The 21,958-nt window shown below is 44.4% G+C and overlaps 3 protein-coding genes across 10 annotated transcripts; 1 reads left to right on the top strand and 2 right to left on the bottom strand.

The window, feature by feature from the left end:
* Positions 1–359: 359 nt before the first annotated feature.
* Positions 360–4,631, top strand: zgc:113223 (uncharacterized protein LOC541424 homolog). 2 transcript variants are annotated; one of them, XM_046391391.1, is made up of 8 exons: positions 360–711; positions 1,634–1,691; positions 1,864–1,988; positions 2,080–2,154; positions 2,563–2,658; positions 2,738–2,866; positions 3,109–3,270; positions 3,587–4,631. In XM_046391391.1, exons 1-8 carry the CDS (start codon positions 655–657, stop codon positions 3,728–3,730), a joined length of 846 nt encoding a protein of 281 aa, XP_046247347.1. In that variant the 5' UTR covers positions 360–654; the 3' UTR covers positions 3,731–4,631. The 2 variants fall into 2 exon arrangements, with proteins under 2 accessions (XP_046247347.1, XP_046247348.1); XM_046391392.1 differs by lacking the exon at positions 2,080–2,154 and having other exon boundaries at positions 364–711.
* On the bottom strand, positions 1,856–18,486 carry slc1a8a (solute carrier family 1 member 8a). 4 transcript variants are annotated; one of them, XM_046391384.1, is made up of 13 exons: positions 17,081–18,486; positions 15,071–15,150; positions 14,438–14,653; positions 13,497–13,539; positions 13,203–13,410; positions 13,001–13,100; positions 11,807–12,040; positions 11,531–11,725; positions 10,663–10,797; positions 10,308–10,410; positions 9,247–9,364; positions 5,660–5,778; positions 1,856–2,170 (listed from the first exon to the last, which is right to left on the bottom strand). In XM_046391384.1, the coding sequence occupies exons 1-12, from the start codon at positions 17,330–17,332 to the stop codon at positions 5,681–5,683; spliced, it is 1,782 nt and encodes a 593-aa protein (XP_046247340.1). In that variant the 5' UTR covers positions 17,333–18,486; the 3' UTR covers positions 1,856–2,170; positions 5,660–5,680. The 4 variants fall into 4 exon arrangements, with proteins under 4 accessions (XP_046247340.1, XP_046247341.1, XP_046247338.1 ...); XM_046391385.1 differs by having other exon boundaries at positions 18,095–18,486; XM_046391382.1 differs by having other exon boundaries at positions 11,531–12,040.
* Positions 18,487–18,600: 114 nt separating this feature from the next.
* Positions 18,601–21,586, bottom strand: LOC124060429 (zinc transporter ZIP3-like). Of its 4 annotated transcripts, none has more exons than XM_046391388.1 (3): positions 21,475–21,586; positions 20,252–20,549; positions 18,601–20,100 (listed from the first exon to the last, which is right to left on the bottom strand). In XM_046391388.1, exons 2-3 carry the CDS (start codon positions 20,456–20,458, stop codon positions 19,351–19,353), a joined length of 957 nt encoding a protein of 318 aa, XP_046247344.1. In that variant the 5' UTR covers positions 20,459–20,549; positions 21,475–21,586; the 3' UTR covers positions 18,601–19,350. The 4 variants fall into 4 exon arrangements, with proteins under 4 accessions (XP_046247344.1, XP_046247345.1, XP_046247342.1 ...); XM_046391389.1 differs by having other exon boundaries at positions 20,252–20,546; XM_046391386.1 differs by having other exon boundaries at positions 21,268–21,481.
* Between the last annotated feature and the right edge of the window lie 372 nt (positions 21,587–21,958).

Here is a 21,958-nt window from a genome sequence, read left to right as displayed (position 1 = left end):
GTGATGAAACTGAATTGGACTTAGAGCCTGAAGGTGGTCAGTGGTTGTAACCACGGCACCAAAGTGTCCTGTCAAGACTCCTCATTCAAATGCATTCCAAAGCAACTAAATTTCTTTATTTTAAATTTGCAGGGTTACAAAAATGATTTTAACCCTAATGGGGTCCAAAGTCATGTGAATATTTTTTTAGCTCCACCTGTCCCAGAACTGCAGCTGGTAAGACTCTGGGACACAACAGATCCTCCACACCCTGCACTGACTACTGGGGCCACCTCAAATTCAATTCTAGTCCCTGCTGTTGATGGCTCGGGTCCATCCTACAGCCAGGACCCGGTTCAACACCACTACTGATCAGAATTCAAGAGGTGTCAAATCATCAGGATGCTGTTTGTTCATGTTTGGCTGTAATAAACACTGTGGCCTATAGGGGGCAGGACCGAAGACTGTCGACCCTGTAAAGGTTTTCTTAATGAAGCAGCTGATGTGAGGAGCTCTGACAGCGACAGGCCTACGCCTCCTCCCTCGCTGCAATGACATGAGGAATGCGTCCTGCAGGCCGACACACGTCTCCTCCTGCCGTCATGTCAGCAGATAAGGAACCTGTGGAAGACCTTCACTGCAGTGTGACAGAACGACGAGACCTGCTGAGAGGAGATGAGGGGATACCGATCCATCAAGTACACTTTGTTCATCTTCTGCTACTTCTTCTGGGTGAGTGGCTTTGTTTCTTCTGAGGGAACAGTTTGAGGATCACACACGTTCATTAGTCTGAACACTTTCAGCAGTGCGCATTCCTAAAGCTGTTGCACAATGTGGTTTAACTGCCACAGAGTTCAGCCTTCACCATCAGCACGACTTGACAGAAACAGGGCGTCTGGAAACAAACGTCCAGATGTTTAATTTCCTCTCGGGTGTTTCATGAAGTGGAAATGTAACAAAGAACGATCAATAAACCTGATTTCTTCTTGAGGATTCACAGAAAAATGTGCACTGATTTAAAGACAAAACTGCCATTACTTGTACACTATATGGACAAAAGTATGTGGACACGGCTCTGTATTTTCCATGTAGTAAAATCTTGTGATATTTGGATGAAAGCTTATTTCTGCCAGAAAGAAGGAAAAGGCAGTGAGATAGTGAGTCAGGATTTTAACATATGAAGGCAAAACTAAATGACTCCACATGCTAGAAATTCTATTTAATGGCTGTTCCAGCAACTAATATCACAGCAATCACAGATACCGAACCACACTGAGGTACTGTGAGAAGTGCTAGAAGTTGAGAAGTGACTTGTAATCTCTTCCCAGCAGAAATGGGCTTCATGGGCTTCCATATATTCTTCACAGGACTGTGAAGTGCCGAGGAAGCTCTTTCCTGTCTGCACTTCCTGGAATTTTCTTCACTTTTTCAGAAAGGCTTCTGTAAATTAGCACCGGCTTGTTTTGTCACACTGCGGTTACCAAGAATCGAAAATCAAGACTGAAGCTCGGCGTTTCACCTTCTCACCGCTCAGATCTCACTCAGATCGAGTTAGATGTTTCAGATGGATCTCAGGTTCACCTGACTCACATAGCTTCAGGTCTGAGGCCAGCGGCTGCTTCACGTGTGCTCATGTTTCTCTGTGACTCTGCAGGTCGTGAGCGCCGTCCTCATAGCAGTGGGCATCTACGCCAAGATCGCCAAAGAGAAAGGTCAGTCAGAGTCTTCCTAAAAAAGAAATCACATGACAGGATGTCACACACACACACGCAGAGGCTGTAAGTGTGTGCGGCAGCTTATAAAAACAATAAACCTGAGGATGAGCTTCCACTTGCTGTTACTTCTGGTCGTTCTGATTCAACCACATTTCCTCTGTGTGCGTAGATGTAGTTGACACCCTGATGTTGGATCCAGCTCTGCTCCTGATCGTCGTCGGCTCGGTGATGTTTCTCATCACGTTCCTCGGATGTTTTGGGGCGCTGCGTAACGCCACCTGCCTGCTGAAGACGGTACTGATCCCCGACCAGCTGATACCTGCTGGCCTCCCTGTGATTGATGTGATTTTTATTCTGCATGTCTGAGCTCTTACTGTTCCTGCAGTTTCTGGGGATCCTGGCGACCGTCCTCATCCTGCAGATCACCGCTGGCATTGTGGGATACCTCTTCACCGACATGGTACCGTCACATGGCTCTGATGAGATGGGAAGTGCAAAGAAAATGTAGACACATCACTTCCTGCAGCCTGGTGACTTTTTTCTGTGTAGATGAAGTCAAACTAAAGCACCAAAACCAAAATCAACTTTGTTGATGCTGCTGCTGGCCTTGTTTAGCTTATTTGAATGTCTAGTTTAATATTGTCTAGTTTTATATCTTTTTATATATATTCTTTTTATATTCCATTTTATATTCTATTTTCTGTTTAGCTTATATTCTATTTACCTCATACTTTTATATTTTTATATTCTACTTATTGCTCCCGGGACCTGAGTCCTAATTTTGTACCATAAACATGTGAATGTGAGCTGGTACGACAATAAAGATCCTTGAATCCTTGAATCCTTGAATCCTTGAATCCTTGTTCAGGTGATGGAGAGGACGGAGAGGCTGATGATGAAGGCCGTCGTCCGCTACAGGGAGGACCGGGACCTGGAAAACGCCATCGACTTCATCCAGAAGAAGGTGAAGAAGTGGAGAGCTTTGTGTCACAGTGATTCAGTGAGCCAGAGGCTGTTGTGCTGAGAGCTGGTTGTGTCTGCAGTTTCAGTGCTGTGGAGTGCAGAGCTACAACGACTGGTCCCATAACGTCTACTTCCACTGCTCGGATACCAACCCGAGCCTGGAGGCCTGCGGAGTTCCCTTCTCCTGCTGCATTGGCCAGCAGAACCAGGTCAGAACCACAGCCTGTGCAAACACGCTTTGAATTTCCATGTCTGTCAGTTCCTGGAACCAAACAAAGAAGAGTTCTCAAGTGGTTTTATTGTTGGTGCTGCTTTCTGTTTTCCCTCGTTGAAGAAACAAGCAAGTTGCAGAAATTTTCAGTTTTTGTGAAATTCCCATAAAATCAGTCCACAGGAGAGGGACAGAAGGTGGGGAAGAACAAAAACAAAATGACCTTCTCTTCTTGTCCAGACGGTGCTGAACACTATGTGTGGTTATGGGATGCAGCAGGCGGGCAAGCGTTTGGCTGGTCAGGACGTCTTCACCGTCGGCTGCCTGGAGAAGATCGTCTGGTGGGCCAAAAACAACCTGCTGCTGGTGGCCGCTCTGACTGCTGGTCTGCTGCTGCTCGAGGTTCAGTTCACATCCACAAAGATCAGATCATCATTTCAAATCTCTGAGATAGAGAAGCCCTCTGAGAGTAGATTTATTTCCACGATCAGGTATTTGCTGTTTTCCTTCGTCTCAGTTTTTACTTGACATGCACGCCGGACATCCTTCAGAAATGTTCAGGCACCAGTACACTCCAACAGAACTGCTCACCGGCCAGAACCAGATCCAAAAACCTTCTGTGGGGACACAACCATAAACAGCAGATATGCTTGCATGATGTTGTCATGCTGTGGGACTGTAAGAAAAATAGAGTTTCTGTTTGTTTTTTCTCCGGCAGGTTTGCATGATCTGCCTGGCTGCTGCTCAGATTTCCAGGATAAAGAAAGTCCAACGACAAACGAAAGAAAACGCATCGCGAGGCAATTCAGAAAGGAAGGACAGCTACTGGTATCCTGCTTTTGCAGACTTCGATGACGAATAAAATCAGATTCTGAGATTTCTCAGGCCGGTTGAGGGGACGGACACAAAATAACCTCCGGAATTCTCTAAAAGGGAATTTTCTGTCATTCCGGGTCAAATGAAAGCAGCTGAACGTTGATGCTCTTCACACTGTGAGCTTCTCGTCACGTATCTGGTTAAACGTCCCTCAGCAAGACTCAGAGCTGTTGGCTTTTGAACTACCTCATGTGAAAGCTTCTCTTCATCACATCTTTATCAAAGTCACTGAAAGTCAGCTCTGTTGGTGCTGAACATTGATTCAGCTGCATGTTTGGCACGTACGCCTGCTGCGTCACAGCGCCATGTGTGACGAGATGTTTGTGTGCTGAATGTGTACAATAATTCTGGTGAGAATAAACCTTGATGAGCCTGTCTGTCAGAAACTCACAGAGGAAACTCATTTGGGTTGTTTACACCTGCAATCTCGTTCTTTCAGTCACAACCCAAACTTTAGGGGGACTTGGATTCCTCAGTCTGTACACACATAATGATACGTTAAGGCAAAAAAACTTGTCTATTGCCAGTTTAATGACAAGCATGAGAGATAATGTCATGACTTTCCTTTAAGTAAAGGATCTAAATATTTTTTTTAGATGGATAGCATATGTGTGGTATGGTCAAAACACCTGAAAATGAAGGAGTGTAGAAATAAGATGCCTTTGTAACAGAATGACTGCTGTAAAATAAATGTTTAATGTGATTTGCTTTTTAGTTTGTTTTAAATAGTCTGTCTTTTACTGTACTTTTACTGTCAGTTTTGTCTGTTCAAGCTGGTGTGTAAAATCTGTGGAGTTGCCCTTTAATCTAGAAAGCAAGAGCCATTAGAACACAATAATTACTTTAAAATTAGTACCGAAAATACAATTAATAGAGTGATTTATCAATGTTCATCCTGTCCCGCTTCTGTCGTGTATTTCAGTCACCTCACACCAGCTGATGAACAGTCTAATCCGCTGACGCCCTCTAGAGGCTGCAGTGTTAATTACGCCCAGCAGTAAGACGTCCAGGTGTACTGCTACCTGTGGAAGATCTTTTAACTTAGTAAAGGTAAAGAAATACCATTGGGTAAAAACACTCTGTTACAAGTAAAAGTTGTGCACTACACACTCTTCTTAAATAAAAACATAATAAGTATTAGCAATGAAATGTACTTAAAGTACCAAAAGTAAAAGGACTCATTACGGATTGGATTTTAATTACAAATTCATTAATGTGTTCATCACCAGTAACTACTGAGCTCGTTTTAACAATAGATTTTTTTAAATAATATTTAGATTATTAATCAGAATCTGCAAGTAACTAAAGTATCAAATAACTGTAGTGGAGTAAAAATTACAACACGTGTCGTTGAGATGCAGTGGACCAGAAGCGGTGCAGTATTGAGTAACAGAATGGAAATACTCATGTATAATTACCTCAGAATTGTACTGAAGCAGCCTACAAGCATTTAGTTACTTTCCCCACTGAACTTATGGTCTTATTGTTAACATGTAAAGTACTTCCACTGTCTGGCCTCAGGTTACGTTTCATGTGATTTAGCTGCAACAATGAGAATCTTTTACTTCATAAGTTCAAGAGGGAATGTTTTTGACATTATTAGTATTGTGCAGGCAAAGCGACACTGAAGCTTTCTGTGTTTTCATCCTTGAGGAAAGCCAGGAGACCCTCAGTAAACCTGGCTTATCCCCGTCGTTCCTCCCTCACTCATTAAATCTTCATTGTGACTTTAATCTGCGGTGGAGGATTAGCGGTGGAGGCACCTGCGGCTGCATGCAGTCTCGTGTGCCCTCACGTTCGCTTTACTGGATTAATGACTGCGGCTCTCTGTGAGTGTGCTAAACATAGCTCAGTTCACCTCAGTAGTGATGTGTGCATGTGTTGTGTTTTCCACCCCACACAAACCGCTGCTTACTTTTCTGTGCACACGATGAAATTACAGCTTTAGAAGATATTTGGTGTCCTTCTGCCACTGGTCTTCACACTGAGCTTGGCTAACCACGTACTGACTCCAGCTCTGTGTCCTAACACTCCCTGAAAGAAAGTAAAAGCATATTTCATAAAGTTATTTCAAAAACCTTTTGCCCTTTAAGGAACAGTCCAAGGGCGGCACGGTGGTGCTGTGGTCAGCACTGTCGCCTCATAGCAAGAGGGTTCCAGGTTCGAATCCCGGTCTGGGCCCTTCTGTGTGGAGCTTGCATGTTCTCCCTGTGCCTGCGTGGGTTTTCTCCGGGTTCTCCGGCTTCCTCCCATAATACCAAAAACATGCACATTAGGTCAATTGGCTGCTCTAAATTGCCCCCTAGGTGTGAGTGTGAGAGTGTGTGGTTGTCTGTCTTTGTGTGTTGGCCCTGCGATTGACTGGCGACCAGTCCAGGGTGAACCCCGCCTCTCGCCCGTAGTCAGCTGGGATAGGCTCCAGCTCCCCCGCGACCCTGACGGATAAGCGGTATAGAAAATGGATGGATGGATGGAACACTCCAAAATTAAGTAAATCCTCCTCTCTCCTTCCTGGAGTCAAATGATCAATCAGTTTCATTTTGGTGTGTCTGTTACAGTGTTCAGCTTAGCTTAGCACAAAGAAACTGATTAAACTGACTTGTTTCACAAAATGAGAGAAAAAAAATCTTTCAACAAATCTAAAGTCATGGTCTCTGCTGGTAGAAACTAGCCAACACACTAACCATACTATAACTATACTGTAGTTAGAGAGCTAACTGCTAACTAGATGGCAACAGGCCTATGCTACGTAGTCTGCTGCAGTTGGTCTCCAAGCTAGCTGTGCTGCTAAGCCAGCACTGAGCTAATGTAGATAATTCAGGAGGTGGACTGTACAATGAATGCACAGCTTTGCCTTTGTGCTAAGCTAGGCTACATACGTGTGGTGAATCCTGCTGGTCTTAAGCAGCTATAACGTAGTCATACATTCAGTATTGCTGTATGGAGAGAATTAAATATTTTAACATGGTTTTTATTTTCAAATAAAAATAAACAAATACCACAAAGCCCAAAAACACAAGCCTTTTTCATATAAAAAACAACAAATTAAGTATGTACATGATGCAGTCTGATGAGAAGTTTGGTAACAGTTGAAATTGCTGCAGTTTGTCGGACTGACGTTGTGTTGGCAGATGAACTTTGAGGTTTGTGGAGTCAAACGACGGAGGGTAAACGGTGAAATTAAGGCAGGTCTACATTTTCACGTTTAACTCTACGGAAACATCATGACTACTTAAACACACAGAGGGGCACTTGATTTACTGTAAGTAAGTTATGTTCGTTCCATGTTTCATATTTTATCCGTCTTCTAGGAACCCACCAGTTAAAGTGTTCTATTAAAACTGACTTGAAACATGCTGAAGTTGATTAGTGCCAGTGAACATTTAGTTACCTTGAATTTTTTTTCGTCCATCTCACGAACTTGAGAGTGAGGAGTTCACTAACACCTGAGAAAACTCTTGCTTCTTCCTGTCATTATTCAAACATTATTTGCCAGTATTAAGAGCTGTGAGACGTTAAATGGCCTTCACCCTTTCACAGGTGATATCTAAAACCTTAAGATATTGGATTTCCAGTCATGTTTAACCAAGACAAACAAAAACCATGACATGTGACAAGCTGGAACCAGATAATCTGCACTTTTGCTTTGAGAATGACTGACTCAATTAATCGCTCATTAAAATACTTGTTACTTGATTTTCTGTTGATCAACTCGTTGTTGCAGCTCCGTTCAGCTCTCTTCGTGTACTCTTTAAATGAGCCAAATACTTACTGCCATTTGGATGGAGAAATGCTATAACAATGCATGTTTTATCAATTTACAGAACTGTGCATATCAGACATCATCCTGTCTGCATTTGTAAAACCTTCTGATGCCTGAGAGGCAAGAGGACTATGTAAAAAAAATAAAATCAACAGACATGCAGGGAAAAGTTTTTCAGCTGATTAATTCTGTGAGTCCAGATGAGATCATTAATCCTTTGTAAGGTAACATTCTGAATATTTAGTAGGCTGATGAGGCATGAGATAAACTGAAACTGAAGTTTGCATCTGTTCATGTTAGCTGCAACTGATGTCTGTAAAATCCCCCAGATCAATACAGCACTTTGTTTCCTTTCAAACATTCAAGTAAAAACAACAGGAAGAAAATAATGCACAAGGACTTCAAATGAAGCCAGTTAAAACGCATGCCAGCATGCTGTCACATAAATGAGACAGTGGAAGAAAAAGAGGAAGGTTGAGCGATGAAGATGAAGAGCACTTGGATTCATTCGGCCATCAGACTGGACGGATTATCCTTTAACCCTTCAACCGGTCTGAGCACAGGCACCTGTGAGCAGCAGCCAATCAAATACAGAGTTCAGCCAAAGGTGTGTTGAAGACTGTTGTGAGCATCAGACAGAGAGCTCACAGGTGGCGTCCATCTTCCTCTTTTGTTAAAATAAAAAACAAACAAACTAGAACCAATTACTTGCTAGCAAATAAGCTAGTTTTAAAGGGAAATTTCAAACTTGGGTCCCATATTTACATTTGGTGTGTAATTGGTCAGTTGACCCAGAGGACTTCACTGGAGCCATCGCACCGAGTCCCAGCTCCACTGGACCAATTCCAAAACTTTGGTAAGTATGAATCATTTTCACACCAAAATATTTAAGCGCAGAGGCCAGGCTCAGAAGCCCCATGCATATGTGACATACTGTACTATGGTGGTGTTAAGGTTTGGGACCCGGCCCGCGGATGGGCCATGGTAACCAGGGTTACCACATTACGGGGCTAACACAAAAGATGGACTGGACTGTGCTCATTACGGCCCACACTTACTTCATCTCCGTGACGCCTCTCAGTGTCAAACCTTTGCGTCAGTTCAGGCAGCCTTGTTTCGGCTTATTAATAGCTGACTTTCCTTAGAGTGAAAATACTATCAAGTCACTAAGAGGTCCCTTGTTTTGAACTGGTAGATGACATAGCTTTCTCTGTGCAAGTGTTGAGGTGGCTCTGTTGTCCAGGTGGTGCAGTCAGACCGGATGATGAACCTGCAGATGCGTCATGTACCCATAATCCTGTGGGGCAGATCAGGCTCCAGTTCATCCTGTTCTTCAATGGCTACCAGAGATGCTGCCTCGACTTCCCTCGATTGATGATCAGCCACGTTCTTATTAATTCAGGCTAGCTTACTAGTGAGCACTGATGGTGAGTCAACATGACGTCATGTTCATGGTACCCTCTGAGATTTTGTTGTCACTGGCATCGGTGAGCAGGAGAACAAAGCACCAAATGAAGTTCAAGTCCACTTTCGGCCAAACAAAGCGCAGTTCCTGTGACTGAAAATAAACTGAAGCAGTTGCTGCTGCTCAGTTTGCCATCCTGTTAAGAAGAGGAAGAGTCCAGCTGGGCTCTGCTCCGGTAAGACGTGAGCGGACTCATGGTGATTTGAACATGAGCTGCTCCGTTCTGGTCACACCTGACAGATGTTGTAGTAAACAGTGTGTGCGTGCCTCTCACCCGCTGAGTCACCCATCGTCTCAAACATGCAGTCTTTGTGCGTGTGGATTTCCGTCATTGGCACGTCGACGCTGTGGGAGTTGCCGTGAGGAGTTTGCGTACCGTATGACGGTACAGGCTGCAGAAGAAACACAACACGTCACCTTGTCCAGCGTTAAGACATGCATTTCTTTATGGATGGATAATTTCCTCTGTTTTAATATGCACGTGGAGCATTTAAAATAAATGACAAATAAATAAATAAATGAGGTGGTTGGCCTGCCAGCTTTGTAACCAGTTCTGTGAAATATTTTGAACCACCATGAATGCAGTCTATATGTTAAACATCGAGCATGCTTCAAATGTTAGCTACAAATGCTGTCCAACTAGCTGTGTTACATTCATCAGTCAGTCAGTGCAGACTGTGCATACGGTCTACAAAATTAGCTTTGAATATGAACTCTCACACGTCCACAGTGTTAGCCGGTTGAAACGACTCAGGGCCACATAATCTGAGCCTGAGTAATGAAAAAATGAAAAAGATTAACATGCACGAATTTTGACACCTGTTAATATCCATTGGTATACATATATTAAATTAGCCGGTGCATCTCAGTTGGTTATTAATGGACTTTTCTGCCCAGCAACAGGGAGGGGGTGGGGTCTAACGAAGACTCGACAGGATCAAGAAGAGAGTCAGAGCTCTAATCTGATGTGGTCGTCGGTCCTGTCAGCTGTAATCTAATCCAGCCTAACAGGCATGAATGAAGTAAGAGCTCACAGGTGTAATGGAAAGTTTGATGCTTTCAATCAGAAGTTATAAAAGTCATTATTATTGTTTGGGATACCAATTCTTCTCTGAGACAGGAAGTAATAACAAAAAGGCTTCCTCTTTTTAAGTTAATTTATTTCTATTTATTTTTAGTAACTTTTATCTGTTTTTTTTCTGACAGGATAGATAGATAAAAAGAAAGAAACATAGACAGTATATTAAAAATAAATTAGCTTTTATGTCAAAATTATGAGACAGAAATATTTAAATGGCCGTGCTGACAGAGTGAAGTTTAAACATTTGTTTTTACCTTTCCTGCTCCACTGAGTGGGAAATCTTTCCGACAGAGGTGGCCGATGATTCCCGCTGCCAGAGCATCGCCCAGAACATTGATCATGGTCCGAAACCTGTCGCTATGGAAACGAAGGGGACGAGGAGACACTGAAACCACAAAGTCTTTTTGTGGTTCACAGGTTGTAAGCGCTTAAGATACAAAATATAAGAGAATCAAATTTGTTTGTTATAGATTTGCTATGAATTTGACCACCAAGCAGTATATAAGTTAAATCAAAAATAATGAATATAAATAATGCTCTAAAGTACTGTAAATAATACTGTAACGCTCCTGAAAGAGAGCTTTCTGCATAACGAGTGCCGTCACTTACAGAATCCAATCGATGGCCACGATGAGTGTGATGTCATCTGGCGGCAGGCCTACTGATGTCAGGACGATCACCATGGTAACCAGACCGGCCTGAGGAATCCCTGCTGCACCGATGCTGGCAGCAGTAGCTGTGATGCTGCCGGACAGAAAAACAGACTGTCAGAGACAAAACAAAGTCTGTCTGATGGGCCCCGAAACGGCTCAGCGGCTGAAGCTCCATCCTGTTGTCTGACAGGTGTAGTGTCACAGGTAAGAAAATGAGTTCTCTTTTGCTTGTCTTATGGCTCTCAGGTAACCTACCTGGTTGATTTTCTGCATTATTAATGTTTGACATGGAGGAGGATCAATATTGTAACAGGAGATTTTATCTTATTCAAATTTTTATTCCAGTTGTTACAGCAGTTTGCTTTCTGACCTGAAGAGACCTTTAAGGACATGGTTTTCTAAGGTTTCATGGGGTTTAGAGGTGGACATGTTAGCTTTTAGTTAGAGTATAACAAAGCTGTTGGTCACTGAGTTTCATAAAAAAATGATTGATTTGGAAAGTTCAACATATTTCTGACATATTTTTTCACATGCAGTCTAAAAGGACAGATTCAAGTCAACATTGTGGTTCAGGAGTTCTGGAGAGGTACATGTCCTTTATACAGTGAAGATGAGAACACATTTTATTAAATTTAATTCAGAGTATAATTGACTTTTTCAGAAAAGACAGGTTGTTACTATGTGGACTGAGAGCCAACTAAAAGTGGTCTGAACATAAGGTCCTGTGGGACACCTGTAGCTGTAGACACAGTTCCTGTACTGCTGGCCCTCTGTAATCTCTACACTTTATTGTCTTACAAATAGTTGGAATGTGTCTGGTTTACCTGATGGTGACCAACTGGCCAAAGTCCAGCTCATAGTCATTAACCTGAGCAATAAAAATGGCCGCCACGGCCTCGTACAGCGCCGTGCCATCCATGTTGATCGTGGCACCCACGGGCAGGACGAAGCGGGCAATCTGTCGGTCGACATGGCAGTTCTCCAGCAAACACTTCATGGTGATGGGCAGCGTGGCAGAGCTGAGAAGAGACAATGAGATCTTCAATAAATGCCTGAACACACTGACCAGTGGGTCAAACTGGACTGTCCTGGACTCTGACCTGGAGGAGGTAGCCAGGGCGATAACCATGGCCTGCAGCAGTCCACGGATGTAGATGAAGGGGTTCTTCCTGGTGAGGACGAAGTAGAAGAAAGGGAGGAGGATGAGTCCGTGGACGAAGAGGCCTGCGAGCACCGTGACGCCGTACCAGCCCAGCTTCTTCCCCAGCGTGCTCGGGTCCTGCATGTCCAGGATCTTCCCCGCCACCAGGAAGATGATCCCAAATGGAAAGTACCTGAGAGGACAGAACAACAACATCCTGAGGTCTTATCTGTTCTTAGCATTAGTGGAGCTGAACATGTAAAGTTTGCCCTGAGGGTGGCGCTACAGGAACAATCATGTAGGCGTAAAAATCGAAAGCGTTCATCCTCTGGGGAGCAGGAATATGTTCTGGAAATTTCTGACATTTCCCTGTGATATTATTGGAATGACATTTCTAAAGGACTTTATGTTCAGACTGCGAAATACTTTGTGATAATATGCTGATGTTATTATAATTTCTGGTCTGAGTGCGATGCTGTAAACCCTGAGGTATTCTGGGTAGTCGTTGTGGTTTGAACTGTAACAGATGCAACACGCGGTGCTCAGCAGCAGGACTCTAAGTGTCAGTGTTCAGCTCATTAGGCTTTGTATGGACTCTGCTGCTGCTTATAATCTGCTCATGAGCTGAAGTAGGAGGAGACGATGATGTCACCACCTGACAGGTCATCGGGTCACATCCCGTGTCAGGGGAGAAACCACAGCGAGCACACTGCAGTTCAACATAACCTGAAGGCACAGTTGATGTGGGTCACATTCAAACCTCTGCTGGTTCAAAGTGGATTACAAACACAGGCTGATGTAATCCTGTAAATTAGTAATGTGTTAACTGACACGAACAGCGTCTCATCATTGCTTTCATTAATCTTTATCTTTATTAATCTGTTAAGATAACTTACAAATCTAAAACTGATTTGTAGTTAGTAAGCCAGGCTTCATGTCCATATCTCGTGTCACGGAGGCTGCGGTTCAGCTGCTTTACTTTCACACGACAGACTTTGGCCAACAACAGACGAGCCTGAAGCGACCCAAACTGAACAGACAAACAGACCAGAGCTGCTTTGAGCCAGTCGAGTCAGTGGTGAACCTGTGGTCGGTTTTCTCTGCTCTCACTCAGTGCACCAGCAGTCAGTAGTGTTTACTGTTTTCATCTCACCAGACAGCAGCGTTGATGATCTTCATGACGCACTCGTTGATACACTGACAGACGTTGACCAGTGGGGCTCCTCGCTCTCCCATCCTGCCCAGCAGCAGACCTACAGCCGCACAGATTATCGTTGCACCGCATGCAAAAACAAAAGTAACTTATGAACATCAGACATCAGAGGAATAAACCACAGCATGTGTGCGTTTCTCACCCATGGTGGCGGAGAAGATGACGATGCCAAGGACATTCATCTGCTGGCTGCTGCCGGGACTCGTCTTGTACATGACCTCGGGAGGCGGGGTCAGCTCCAGGAACACCGTCCGACCTTTAGGGTCACTCTCATCAGGGACCACGTAGACAAAGTTGGGCTGGATGGTTCTGGTCGGGACTTTGAGGATGGGCACCAGGTCTGTTTTGTACTGCAGAATCAGAGTCAGTTTGTTAGAGGAAGTGAAGTCTGGGGAGTTTAAATAAAGTGCGGTTGAAAGTGATGCTGCCGTCTCACCTGCTGAAACGTAGCTTCGATCAGATTAGATGGAACCATGTTCCTGAGGACAGAAAAAGGGACGCATGAGACACTCAACAGGAAGCAGATGCTAACGAACCATCGATGAACCCATGAATGTAACGCTGAGGTTTTGTTTGTTTGTTTTCTGGTTTAATTTCTTTATTTATATGTTTGCAGCTCAGATGGTGTTGGTCTGAATGTGCTGAGACATTTATATGATGATAAATACTGCCATTCGTCTCACAGCAGTAGTCTTCACAGTGAGGGACACATGGCCATGAGCAGGACAGCAAGAAGGACACACAGATGACCATTAAGGTCACCTGACTTTTGACTTTTCAGAGGTCAACAGGATGACGATGATGACGATGCGCTCGACCTGCTCGTGAGGCTGACTGAAGAGCACGGTCTGCCAACGTGCCGCAGCAGAGATCATTGCATCGCAGCGCCGCTGACTCGGCTAATCTGTCACTCATCCCCGCAGGATTACTAAAAATATACTAATGAGCCCCGACGGTAATTGGATTGATGTATGTGTGTGTGAGAGTGTGTGTCGCTGTGTTTTCTTCAGTTTGTTGATGTAAGTGCTGTTCAGCAGCCTGTTAGACAGACAGCCTTTCCAGAAACTGTCAAACAGGACAAACTGAGCACCACCTGTTCAGTGTGAACTTCCACCTGCTGATACTAAAGTGTGGACCGACACCTTGTTTGGGTAATGCATATTTGTTAAAACTGACGGAGAACTGCAGGTGAAACAGCAGCAGAAAAAGAGGGAAGCTGATTGGCTACAGTGAGCGCGGTCCTGCTTTATGAATCCGTTCACCACAGTTTCTCCCAGCGTTCTGCTGTTTTGTGTTTCCGTGACAGTTTTGTGCTGACTCGTTACCTCAGAACGTGTCAGCCGTCAGGTGAAGCGACACAAACCAACACAAGCTCACCTGATGAGGTCGAGCAGGGCGTCGGCCGAGGTCATGACGGGCCCCCCTCCGAGCCGGTTACTTTCCACCTCAGTCCCAACGCCGGGTTTGATGATGATGACGAGCACGATGCCGACCACCACGGCGATGAAGGTGGTCCACAGGTAGTAGGTGACGGTCAGGACGCCCATGCGACAGCACGCCTTCGACTCCATCGACGACAGACCAGACATCAAGCTGCACACAGGACACGCAGACAGAGAAGCTAAAGGAGCTCCAGGATACGTTTAGCCTAGCTTAGCATTAAGACTGGAAGCAGGGGGAATCTGCTAGCTGAGCTCCCAGCACTGATAATACAATGCTGTGAATTCAGAAAAATGAACTACATCATCATACTCTCCATTCTTATGCTTCGGGGTTTTAAGCCTCATTATCCTGTGTATGCAAATACATTTTACTCTTCTTTAGATTTTAGTAGTTATTCAGTAATGTGTTTATTCAGTGTCTTAATTCCAGACAGTGTTTTAAGCTTATTTTAAAGTTTTGGAAAATTATTTGCTATTTTGACAATCATTACATTTGCTGCTTTTTTGTCATTTATGAGATTAAGCCAGCGTTTACACAGATTGTGTGTCTTGCGTTACATCAGCCTACCTGGACGTGATGAGAGGAAGGATGAGCATCTTCAGCATCCTCATCAGCAGCTCTCCAGGAAAAGAGAAGTAGATCTTTGCCTGTGGTGAGAGACGAGAGAAACCAGAAATGTTTACCAAAATGCGTCTCGTGTCGTCATTTCAAAATAAGTCGGGCATTGCCAAGAGACCACCGCTCTGATCCCTCAACTTCCAGAGTGAAGAGAACAGGAAACCGCAGCCCATCCTCAGCGGAAAAACAGCACTTGAGGTCATCTTTGCTTACTGTGATGCATATTCATGCTTATTTTTACTTGGTCACCTCTAGTGACCACAGTACAATCAGTTATTGTTTATCTGGATCCCCACTGGCTGCTCTTCCTGCAGTTAAAACCAAGAACACAATGTGTACATAATCACAATTATGTTATGAAAACTATTTAAAAAGATTTTCAAAACAACATTTAAACATTACACACCAATTTTCAACCAGATTAAACTTTTCTTGTATCCCTGGCCAGGCTTCCCCTTTACAGACTGGACATACAGTTTTTTTCACCGCATTGGCTCCAGGCTGAGGGCTCGTAACCGGTTCTGTTTCGTGGTCATTGTGTGATGGGTTTGAAACACATGTACTCCTGGATAAAGTTGGAAGACTGTTTTAATCTGTCTTCCACTCTCAGCCAGGCAGGCTGCACCAACTGAAGCTTGTGCTGTGACTCCAACGCCTCTGACACCGACGCTTGTATGACCTGCAAGGTGCAACTAGTTACGTAACTAACGCTCTTAGTTAAACCCAAAACATGACCGTCTCCTAAACCTTTCAGTGAGTACAGCTTCAGGTCTGCTGATCACTCATCACATTTGGCTAAAGGCTATTTTAAAGTTTAAAGTCAAATTTAAAATGTGCAAAAGTGCACAGAAACAGTAAGAGAGAAAGAAATAAATGAGCCTGGTGAAACTTTCATTCTGACATTTGCTGCCTCAGTTTACACACTCCTTCCTCACTATGACTGCAACTTAAATCTTTAACACTGGAGGACCTTTTAATGCCAAGCAGCTCGTCCACAACACAACAAGCAAAAGTCGCATTGTAAGTGTTGTCTAAGTGGTCCATTCTATATTCAGCCCTTCTGATATGGATCAAACCTTCCTGGAAAGAGAAACTGCATTACTTTAAACCAGATTAACACCTGGAAGTCACCGAGTACTACCAGTCTGATTTGCTGGTCACAAAGCAGCTCCTTTTCCCCTTTCCTCACCCACATTTATTCTTCCGGTTTGGGGAATTGAACCGCCAACCTCCTGGTCACAAGCTCATTAATCTAATATTTAAATCAAAATAAAGATTTGTTGGCAGAAAAACATCAACATGATCGACAGGAAATTTAAACCTGCAACATTTCATTATGTGTCCACATGGGGGCAGCAGAATCGGCTATAAACACTGTGTGACTTGTTGTCGTTCTGTAAAGACATCGTGGCTAACATGTTAACGGAGCCAGCGGCCCTCTTCTGCCCCCTTTAAAATGATCACCCGAGTCTGGAACCTCAAACTGACCTGTTAGCTAACATGAGCTTAGCACTTTAGCTGCTAAAATCGACTCTTTTGTCTGTTAACATCAACCAAATCCAGAACACACAGAGCAACATTAGTATATGGGTCAGGTTGTGGCTAGCTAACTAATGTTAGCTAATCTAAAGGTCTCGTCAGCTGGAAGTTGAAATGTGTGGCAAAACCAAAACCAGAAGCTAAAAGAGGCTAAAAGCTAAACACAGATGCAGAGTTTGCGACAACTGTCATGTTTCTCACACATTTGGTCCAGTGTTTTTATAAATATATCGATTCAACTGTCAATCCTCAGCAGTGTATTAAGTGTATCTGCAGTGGAGTTAACAGAAGTCTCACAGGAACTTAATATTACTCTACTCTCGATGGGAAATCTAAAGAAAACTACCCAAAGTAAGTCTGAAGTCTGGGCGGACATCAACATGGTAGATGAAGCACTCCGTCCCGACAGGTGAGCCGTACCTGTGTGGACAGCTGAGTTCCTCTCAGCATGAAGCCCAGCGTGCAGCCGGTGAGCACAGCGATGACCGACAGCGTCAGCAGCCCGTTCCTCTTACAGAAGTCCCTGATGTTCCTCCTCATGTCCTCCTTCACCGTCACCTGGAAGAAGGTCCTCACTCGGTCCCCCATGGTCCTCTCTGTGTCTCCCGGGACATACGAACTGTGGTCGGAGCGCGCCTCCTCCTCGCCGCTCGGTAACAGAAGCTCCTCCATGGCGTCCAAGGTTTCAGTTCGTGGTCCTCTCGGTCTGTTTGGCAGGGTGACAAACCAGAGAGAGCCGAAGACGAGCTAACCTTTTCCACGGAAGGATTAAATCATCACGGTCCGTTTCAAGTCGACTGCGGTCGTGCAGGATGCTGCAGGCGGGCTGGCAGGAAGGCAGACTTACAGGCACTAAGAGGCTTAAAGGTGGAATAACACCTCACGCCTTTGTTGTGGCCTCTGGTCCTGAATCCTGGACCTGGGTGTGTTGTTGGAAGAACTATATAGGTCTAGTAGCCTACTAATACCGCACTGGTGAAATACCTGCATCCAAACCCTTAGTTAGGCCTACAGAAGTAAATAGGCTAAGTACTATGAGCCTATGGTGAGTCTAGCCCATGTGTTTGGATGAATATTCCTGTTTCAGCTCATCTGAACTCCCTTCTGTCCTGTTGGCTGCTTTCATCCACAGCAGGGTTTCATATGCCGTCAGATTGTCATGTTTGTATCCAGCTTTGTCACATTTTCCACAGATGTAGTGGAGTAAAAAGTACTATATTTACCTCTGAAATGTAGAGCAGTAAAAGTAAGCTGCATGGAATGGAAATACTCATGTAAAGAATAAGTACCTCAAAACTGTACTTTACTACAGTACGTAGATACTTTCCACCATTGTGCTGAATCTGCGCTTCTCCAATCAATGAAGGTAGAACTTGAAAGTGACGCCATGATTCACCTGCAGGTTGAGCAAACCGGAGTTCAACACAAACTCACCTGAACTGCTTTATCTGAATTTTGTTTTCTTCAAGCTGATGACTTCATTCCCAGAATGACCCATGAAAGACAGCAGATGGACAGCCCGTTTCCTCTGTGAAAGAATTAAAACGTAGACTTCAGTGACTCCTGCTGGTCGTGTCCTGTAAAGACAGCAGTAGACTCATTTTTAAACCACACATTTGGGATGAGTTACTCCACAGTGTGTTATGCTGTGACTCTCACTCCCAATCCAGTCAGGCAGTGCAGTGGTTTAGTGGTTAGTGCCATCGCCTCAGAGCAAGAGGGTTCTGGGTTCAAGTACAGGTCTGGGCATGTTCTCCCCTCCCAGCCTGATAACAGCATGTCAACAGGAATATAACAAATAAAAAACATCGCATTTACGTGTCAGTGACCAGAGGTGCATTTAGCAGCTGAAGGGCACAGATTTCCCTCAGGAGGTGGAGGCCAAACACAGAGCTAAAAGAGAGGAATTACTGGGCACAAACATGACTCTGGATAAATTATCACATTTGATAATAATAAGTTTAATTTCAACTAACACAAGATAAATATGAGACGTCAATGAGGTGACACAAACCATCATAAATACAAAACCATTCAAGATCACAATATAAAAACATACAACAATGAAAACCTGCTAAAAACAAAGGTCACATGTACATGAAAAGTGACTGTCTTTACAAAGCTCCAGTGTTTTTATCTGCGTTTTCCAGCTCAATGTCCACTCGTCACACAGAGACTCAGCAGTTTCAGTTTGAGGTACTTGTACTTTGAGCATTTTCCTTTTTCTGCTACTTCTAATGCATTATTCCAAAATGAGCCATGTAGCTTAACAACTACTTTTACTTTGGTACTTTAACTGAAGTAAAAGTTATGAGTACTTCTTCCAATGGACTTTTTTTGGGGCAGGCAACTTGCAAAAAAGAAGTATTGAAAAATGAAAATGATTAATTTCTTGACAATGAAACAAAATATTATTTAAAGTATATTTGTTACCTACAGCAGTTCACTTCTGTGTACTCTGAAAGCTGATTCTTCTTCTCATCGCACCACTGTGATGTTTTTGACTCCACTCCAGGGTTTCATGTAAAATGTCTTCTCAATAACTAACTCATTATATTTCTGTTTAACCAATGAGATCACAGAGAGCTGAGGCTTGTGTTCATCCAGCTGCTCAAGATGCTTCTGCTACTCACAGGTGGACTTGAGAGCTCCCCTTTGGTACTGCTGTGTGTCAGGGCACTTCCTGTGTCTCACCACTTGATGAAGACGAGTGCGGCGAGTGCTGCGTAGCCGAGGATGAGGAATAGTACTTTGAGCAGTCGGTCCTGTTTGTCATTCAGCTCGTGAGACAGAATCTCAAAGAAGGTGACAAACAGGAAGGTGCCAGCAGCGAGCCCCTGCAGCACCACCGACACCACGGCGCCCGCCAGCGTCTGAGTTGACTCGATGCCCATCCCCACCACCATCCCCAATGGGATCATCAAGCTGACTGTGACGCCCAGTTTGGCGGCGTCCTTCATGCCAAGTGACGCCTTTGCCACACTCACCCCAAGTGCTATGGCGGCCAGGGTCTCATGAACAGCCACGCCTAGGAAGAGGCTACCTAGTTTGGCCCCGTCCTCCTGCAGGCCGAGCGCCAGACCCTCAAACACCGAATGAGCTGACAGAGCCAGGACCAGGCTGGCTAACCGCAGAGGCCCAGCCCCTGCCAACTCAGCAGGGCTGAAGTGTCCGTGCTGGTGTCCCTGGGAGTGGCGACCACCACCACTGCCTGGCGAGCCCCGCGTGGAGGAGATGAAGGGAGTGTCGTACTCGGAGTCACTGCCGGCCTCAGAGCCTCCAGCGTTAAAGGTCTCCAGGTCGATGAAGGACGGTTTCTCCTTCCTGAAGGTGAGGATGGTCTGCTCCACAAAGACAGTGAGGAAGAAGCCGAGCATCATCATGGTCTCGGCCAGAGGATATTCACTGCTTATCTTCAGCTGGTGGAAGACGTCGGCGACCTGAGGGGAGTCCGAACAGGGGGAACGTCAACTCAGAGATCTTTTTCTGATTTGTAATCTCCCAGAAAAACTTAAACCTAGTCCTCAGCTTTTATTAACATTTCATTTTGGTTTAATGTGTAAACATGTCAATTCAGTGTGTGTGTGTCACCTTGTCTCTGACTGCAGGCAGCAGAGCATTGAAGCATGTTGCCAGGAAAACACCTCCTCCAAACGAGTTACAGAGAGGCAGCGCCCTCCTGTACCTGTGTGCCTTGTTATAGTCAACCAGCAGGAGGCGCACAGGGACCAGTACACCAGCTAGCATGAGACCAAACAATCCCAGCAGGCCGAGCAGCTTGGCCACTAGGATATCCATCTGAAAACTCTGCCCAGCACCCGCTACAGTGTTGAACACACTCTCATCACACACACCTCCAGCCCTCTGCTGCTGGACTCGACTGGTTCTACTGGGACACACAGAGAAAACATCTTTTCATCAACTGCATGGCACAGGAATATACTGAACTTTTTACTTGCATGCATGCAATTTTATCACAAGATAAATTAATTTGTGCTTAAAAAACATATGAAAGTGACGCCGAAACAATCAGTTGACATAAAATTATCGGAAACCATTTCGATAATCGTTTAAGTCGTTTTTCCTGTCACATTTAATGAATCAGGACTTTTATTTTGACAGTGTGCCGTTATTAGCACTTTAACTTCAGAACGGGATTTGCTAAACGTTACTTCCTCCATCACTTCCAGCAGATCTCATGCGTCATTACGCTAATTTATCTGACGAGTATCCGCGCTGAAAACCATAGCTGCTAAAAAAAAATTAGAGCAACAAGACAAGTTAAGAGGTTGTTAGTGTCACCTTCTCGCCCACAACACACACTCTCTCGTTGTTTGTCACGCTAACAAACGTATGACTAATGAACTAACGAATATGAAAACACTGACGAGGTAAACAGCTCGTTTATTTTACTGTTTTTGACCGTTACGTTACGTTAACGTCGATGCAGCAGCGCTCAACGACCTCAAACCAGCCGGCATAAAATTCCACTTCCGGGAAGACACTTCAAACTAAATCAATACCGAGCTGAGCTATGGTGTTTTGTGTCTCTTCAATCTGCAACTACTCTGACAAACTATTTTCTTTTAGACTGAAGACAAAATCACCTCATTTCCGTTCGTCGCCCTGCTACAAGCGGCCAGCTCCACGGAGTTGCTAACACTGACTGGCCATCGCTAAGTTAGCCCTCGGCAGCTAAAGAGGCTAGCTAACTAAACAGCCATTCACGTCTGTGTTTGTAGCTCAGGCAGCGCCCTCAGCTCAACATATACACATTAAAACCGCAAAACACGAGTCAGATAAACCCTGTTTACCTGTCCGACCACCCGTCTCCTCTCCAGCAGGTGTATGAAATTACTTCCTCGCTGCGTCACACATCCCTCGGCGCTGAGTGGTTGATCCGCTAATGACGTCGGGAACGTCGAACCTCATTTTGACGTAGTCAGAAAAGGCTTCAGAGTGCATGTTTTGTTCCCAATACACAGTGAAATACAAGCCGAAGTTTTGATTACATTAAAGTATTTAACTGAAAAACATTTAAAACATCAAGTGTGGACAAGTCAAAGAAACCTGAAAACAATCCTAGAGCTGATAACGCAATAAGAAGTGCAGCATCGATATCAGATGTTTGGACGTTTTGTACAGTTTCACAAGAAGAAAACATGATTGTAATACATGTCAAGGCCTCTGACAGGAGGGAAAAAGTTTCAGAGTTTTTACATAACTAATCATATTAGAGCTCTGGAAAAATCGGCAGAAAAACGCATATCAAGCAAACCTAGTAAAAACTGAGCCGTT

This window comes from Scatophagus argus, chromosome 6 (genome assembly GCF_020382885.2).
Source record: "Scatophagus argus isolate fScaArg1 chromosome 6, fScaArg1.pri, whole genome shotgun sequence".
In the NCBI taxonomy this organism is placed as follows: Eukaryota; Metazoa; Chordata; class Actinopteri; family Scatophagidae; genus Scatophagus; species Scatophagus argus.
Note: the sequence above shows the minus strand (reverse complement) of the source record. Positions and strands in the feature narration are given on the sequence as shown.